Raw genomic sequence first — 6,540 nt, forward strand, 5'->3', positions numbered from 1 at the left:
TAACAGAAGCAGTAGCATTTACAAATAACAGCGTATCTAAAAGTATGAGACAACAAAAAACTAAAATCTTAGGCCTACCATTAAAAGCAGTGCTTGCACAGGTTCTGCACGATCTTCTTCACTAATATCCTCTGCTTCTCAATCGAGCTCAAACTGATAAGCGATATTAACGACGCCGTTGTTTACAATACAACTGGAGCACATGCCGCTGATCTTAGGGGCGGGACGTTTAGACTCGGGCTAGAGGTTTAGCGGTTTAGCCAATCACAACACACTGGGCTAGCTAACAAATTCGTGTATTTTTGAGGCAGGGGCTTCATAAAAGCAGGAAATGATCAGCGCGTTCAGAGGAGAAGGGACAGAGCGGTGTGGAATATAGGTAAATTATGTGAAAAATAATGCGTTTTTTAACAAACGAAGCATTAACACATGTTAGACTGCACCCCATAAACACAATCAAGCCTAGAAAAAAAAAACAGTCAACCACCCCTTTAAATAAAATATAAATTTATTTCCGTTTTTATTTAAACCTAATTTTCTTTCAGTTTAAGTTGAAGTACTAAAATGATTAAAACTAAAACTGAAATAAAAACAGACTAAAGTTAATTAAAAAAAATCTAAATTAGTACAATTTAAATAAAAGTGGAAAATAGTCATTCAAAATATGAAAACACTATATCAGTATATTAATGATACTAAAAATAAAACAGATTTATGTGGATCAGTAAGACTGAAAGAATACAGTCTGTTGTAGCACAAGTACTGTAGAGAAAAAAAAACTTATTTCATTTCAGTTAGTTGCCAAGGCAACACTTCTCATTTTAAAAGTAGTAGTTTTTGAAGTACTAAAACGAAAACTGAAAAAAAATTTGATAAAAAACTAGTGCTGTGAAAATTAATGCATTACGCAGGTGATACATTTTTTTCAGACACGCGCTCCAAATTCACCTCAGCGCCAGGCACTAGTCAAACCAGCGCAAAATTAAAAGGTACAGGTGATGAGGAGCTTCAGTAGAACTGCGGACAGATGAGATGTTGTCAGGCTGTATGGCAGTTAAAAAAACTATACTGTGCTCGTAACACATGCTCTTCAATTGCACGCACAAATGTGGCGGCGCACACTGTAGCCTATATCATTTCATATTAAAGCACGAAAGAAACTACAAGCATGCAATGTCGTAGTTATGTCATCAGTTAAGTCATGAAGTTACCAAAAAGGCGATTAAAGCTGCCTTAAAATTTGCATGTAAGTATTTGTCATATACGAGTCACATTTAAGAACATGTCTCTGAAAAGCAGCACTGTCTTCCTCCATCTAACACACCCCATTCAAATCGTCTGCTCATTAGTAGAGACTTTAAGACCTGAAGTGAGCCAGAAAAGGTAATCCGATGCGTGTCAGATCCACGTCATGTTCAGCAACGGCAGGTCTTAAAGTTTTATGTGAAGATTGTTATGCACTTAAATTAGAAGTTATTTTTTAAAGTCTGATAAATGTTCAAATTGATAGCTCTCATTTATACTGTAATGTTGAATGGCTAGTCAATGGTAAAATATTAGGGGAAAAAAACAATTTCCTAGAGACATCAGTAGTATTGGTATCAGTGATACTCACCTTCAGTCATAAAAAAGATGCCATTAAACAAATATTAAAAATATACTGTCTTTATGTTGTTTCTACATTTGAATTGAAGATTGAATGTGAAATTATTGCAATATAAAAGTATAATTAAAAACTTTAATGTTAGGTGGGATTAATCACTATTTCATTTTCTTTTAATTGATTGACACCACTAATAAAAATTAAATAGACATTAAAAAAAGTCAAAAACAACAAAAAAACTTTAAAATAAAATTGAAAATGCAAAATACAAAAATAAAAACTAAGTCAAATTTTAATAAACACTACATTAGTAAGTTAATGATACTAAGATAACACTGACGTGAGAACACACCATTTAGGTCAAAATGACTTGATTTAGTGGATTTTTTAATTATTTAACAATGGAAATGCTGTTAAAGCACATTAATAAAGTCCTAACAATGTCTCATCTTATAGCAGCAAAAGAGAAAAATGTAAACTTATTTTATTTCAGTTAGTTGCCAAGGCAATATTTCAAATTTTAAAAACTGAAGTACTAAAACTGAAATAAAAACTGATAGACAAATGTAAAAAACTTGCAACAAAATGACTAAAACTTTCAAATTAAAATAGACAATATAAAAAGAAAAAATTCAAATTGTAATAATTAATACATTAGCATATATGACTAAAATAACTCTAACTGCTGATCAGTAAGACAGAAAGAACACTGTCAGATGTTGCAGGTCATACTGTGAGCCATTTAAGTTTCATTGATTTTGTGTTTTTTTTTTAATTATTTAACTTGATGGAAATGCTATTAAAGTACATTAATAAAGTCCTACCACTCTCTCTTCTTGTAGCAGCAGATGCTGACAAGGATGAGACAGCAGAACATGATTCCTAACGGCACGAGAATGCCAACAAACAGCATGTCAGCTGTTGGATGAACAGAGAAAAGAGAAGTTTAGGTGAACTACCTACATAATCTAATTTGTTATCTGCAATATCAAAGCAATCTGAAAAGACAAAGTCACTAGTTGTTCTATTTAAAGTAAAAAATAAAATAAAAATCCACATACAAAGTAACAGTAATATCAAATATAAGGCTATAGTCAATGGCAGAATATCTGAAGGAATTTCACAATGTCTTACTGTCCATCTCCATTTTAATGGACACAGTGGCCCCCGCGTCCTCCCCAGCTGAGGTGTAGGCCTTCACTACGAACTTATACGAGCTCAGAGACAAACCTTTCACCCTGTACGACTGCACTTCAGGATCAGTGATATTAGCTAGAAACACAACCACACAAGACTATTATTTAAATATATAAACTGTGATTTACATAACTACAATTATTTGCTTTTATATATATATATATATATATATATACAGACACACATATTTCTGTTATGTGTGAAAGTGCTTACCAATGAGATCCAGATGTGCAGCATTTGCCAGGTAGATGGTGTATCCACGTATGAAGCCTCTCTGCTGTTTCATCTCGGTGGCTCTCCAAGACAGCAGCACATCAGAGCCAATCTGATTGGGTGACAGCTCACTAACCGACTGAGAAGGAACTACAGAAGATCCAACGAAAGAGAGAGACACATGGAACAGATTCACATACAAACCATCAAAAACAAATTCTAGACTGTGAGTCTATGCAAAAATCAACAGAAGTGGTTTATGTCATTTCACATCATGAAATCAAAATCAGAGTTTTGTGGTTTTTAAATCCACAAAATATGTGCGTGCACTCTTATAAATTGACAAAATAAACATTGCATGCTCAGGTTACTTATTAATTATTTGAGTAAAATAAAATGCTCTCTAAAATTAAATGTCCTCTGCTCCTAAGCTATAAATACCTAAATGTTCATATTTTCTTGTTTTGTTTAATAATAATACTGTCTGCAGTTGAGCAAATGCTCCTCTTTACGAACCATTATGCGGATATAAAGGAAGTGTTTGTTTTATTCATTGTGTCCTCATTGCTTTTGTTCATCCACATGAATAGTACTATAAAATATATCAAAAGAAAGGGACAGGCTCTTTTATATTATATAGTATTATTATTATTATTATTGTTGTCATTATGTTGTTATATAATTACATATATACTTTTTTGCCAAATTATGCAGCCCTACAAATAAGCACACCAAACCTGGAGTTCTGTATTTTTTTGTATTTTAAATTGTAATTTATATCAGAAAATCATAGTTAGATTAAGTCGTTGGATTAACTTTTCTAGTAAATGCATGACCATGTTATTCACATAAGCAACAGCTGAACCTGGACCACCGTAGTTACGCTACAGACACAGAGAGAGAGAGAAATATCAGCTGATCACCTTAGAAATCAGTAAGCATATATTACATAATAGTTTTCCTACATTCAGTAGGTTATATGACGTTTTTGATGGGTTCAAATGTTTTTTGATGAATGCAATGAATTACAAAACATCATTGCCAAGATGGCTTGAGGAACAGTTTGAAATGTGCATCAAAAAAAAAAAAAAAAGAATGGGGAAAATATTTTTTGCAGTTAAAGGACAAGGTACCCAAAATTATTGTAATAATTTATTCATCTCTCATATTATTCCAAACCTGTACAGTCAGAAAATTTGAATAAGTCTATCTATCTATCTTTTAATGCCATATAAGCAATGGCATGGCAAACAGTAACAATTAAATTAATTGTATACAAAAATGTAACAATATTAATTCACAAACAAACATAAACAAACAAATAAATAAATTTAAATTACTAAAATCTTTTACAATTTGATATTTGATAAACATTTATACTTAGGAAAATACTTAAGAAACTTAAGAAAAAAATTCAGTAATGAAATTTGAAAAATATTGAAAAAGAGCAAGCATGAATAATGTTGGGCCCTATTAAATCAGTTTTATTTTTTCCCAAATTCATTTTAAATTTTTTCCAAATTCCGTTTTTTTGTTTATTAAAAAAAAAAAGTTTATGTTTTTTTTATGGACTCCACTTTGATGGTTAAAATAAATTTGAGCAATCAAAAAGCATGCCTAATTTATTTAAATCATGAAACCTATAGATTTGAGCAACAATTTATAAAAAGTTTAATAAAAATGACACCTTTAGGGCCCTAATAAAATACATTTAATTTTTTTCTCATATTCTGTAATTAATTTTTCACCAAATTCTATTTTCCGTTTTAGTTTTTCTAGATTTGTGCTTCATTTTCTGAAGCCATAAAATAGGTTTATGTAAAGAACAAACAGAAATTTAAGTCAGTATTCAAATGCATGTGCACAACCTGGGACAGAGGGAAAGATTTTCAGTGAATTAATAACATTTACAAAGCTACTGTATTACTTTGGGCACTTATGTTGATCTAGAGTTTTCTGAGAACAAAAATCATGCATTCTTCTGTCTTGATTTGTCACGATCACTTAATTCTCTCTAGACCTTGACATAAAAGCTGTTTTCTGTTGATTTTTGTTCTTGAGTAAATGTCAGTAAATGATGTCAGAAGTTTCATTTTCGGGTGAACTATCCCTTTAACTCCAAGACCACACAAAAAACAAACAGGGTTCTGGGAGCTGAAAGTTGAGCAGTGAACTTACTGTGCTGGAAAGTTCATGGGTGAAGAGCCGCAGCTGGCAGACCATCTCCAGCTTTTTATACGCCGCCACAGACCAGCTCCACAGCAGTGTGGCGCTCCACGCCTTGACTTCAACCGCGGTCACATTCGCTGGAGCCAACAGATGTACTGGAAGAGAGACAAAAACATCACAAGAGTTCTCAGTCATGAGAATATTAAGACACTCGCTCTGACTCTATTTATAATGTAGATACAGTATATGCATTGAAACGGAAGTTGTATTGAAAATGCAGTACCGCGGTCAGTGAGTTGGGCCGAGTCAGTAAGCTGGACTGTTCCAAGAGGATTTCGAGCCACCAGAGTCCAGTTCTCCTCCCAGACCTTCGAGCTACACCACCATGTCTTTTTTTCATTAGCCTCCAAACAGTCCCTGTGGATAGAAAAATGGCTTATAAAATCATATTCAGACGTTCATGAATTAATTCAAGAAATGGTACGATAATTGCATCAAAACATTAATGGGATTCTTGGATTAGCAGTAAACATATACATTACATAAGTTAATAACAAATATGAAGCAGTATAACCATTTTTCGACATTGATAATTATAAGACATGTTCCTTGATCAGCATATTAGAATAATTTCTGAAAGATCATGTGACAGCTGGAGTAATGACTGCTAAAAATTCAGCTTTGCATCACAGGAATAAATTACATTTCAAAATATATTCAAATAGAAAATTGTTATTTGATACTGCAATAATATTTCACAATATTACTGTTTTACTGTATTTGTGATCAAATAAATGGCAGCCTTGGTGAGTTTAAGAAACTTATTTTAAAAATATTTTGAAAAAAAATCTTAATTATTCCAAGCTTCTGGTCTAGCCGGTAGTATATGTATTTATTATTATTATAATAAATCATTTTTAAATATCTAATATTAACTTCTCCATAATCGCAATAGTTAATACCTTAATTGTTTCGAATTTAAATAAAAAAAACATACACACACACATACATATATACATACATACAAAATTATATTTATGATATTGATATAATCTTACCACAAGAAATGGTATAATAATTTAATTAGAACACTAATGGAATTCTTGGATTAGCAGTAAAAATATACACTGCATTACACAAGTATCCTTTTCCATCTCATTTAATGTGGTTTGCTGTTTGGGGATCTTTTTATGTACCGAGGACATTACAGTACCAAGAGCCAAATGGGACAGTGTGTGCGGTCAGTGGTTCTTGTGTAGTGTGTTTCTTGCCTTCCATTAAGGGTGTATTTAGTGCGGCTGCGCTTCATTCTCAAGCGAGTGTCTCGTCCTTTCTTCCAAGAACATTCTGCGGATGCC

General features: G+C 32.4%; 1 protein-coding gene across 1 annotated transcript in view; it reads right to left on the reverse strand.

Annotated features, from left to right (window-relative positions):
* LOC107567645 (leukemia inhibitory factor receptor-like) overlaps positions 1-6,540 on the reverse strand; it is a 24,552-nt gene that overhangs the window by 5,392 nt on the left and 12,620 nt on the right. Inside the window, exons 5-11 of the mRNA XM_016253355.1 lie at positions 6,454-6,538; positions 5,466-5,599; positions 5,192-5,337; positions 3,850-3,897; positions 3,014-3,245; positions 2,738-2,875; positions 2,428-2,521 (exon numbers count right to left, since the gene is read on the reverse strand). Coding sequence (XP_016108841.1) covers positions 2,428-2,521; positions 2,738-2,875; positions 3,014-3,245; positions 3,850-3,897; positions 5,192-5,337; positions 5,466-5,599; positions 6,454-6,538 — 877 coding nt within the window. The remainder of the gene's footprint in view (positions 1-2,427; positions 2,522-2,737; positions 2,876-3,013; positions 3,246-3,849; positions 3,898-5,191; positions 5,338-5,465; positions 5,600-6,453; positions 6,539-6,540) is intronic.

This window comes from Sinocyclocheilus grahami, unplaced genomic scaffold (genome assembly GCF_001515645.1).
Source record: "Sinocyclocheilus grahami isolate Dianchi unplaced genomic scaffold, SAMN03320097.WGS_v1.1 scaffold1177.1, whole genome shotgun sequence".
In the NCBI taxonomy this organism is placed as follows: Eukaryota; Metazoa; Chordata; class Actinopteri; order Cypriniformes; family Cyprinidae; genus Sinocyclocheilus; species Sinocyclocheilus grahami.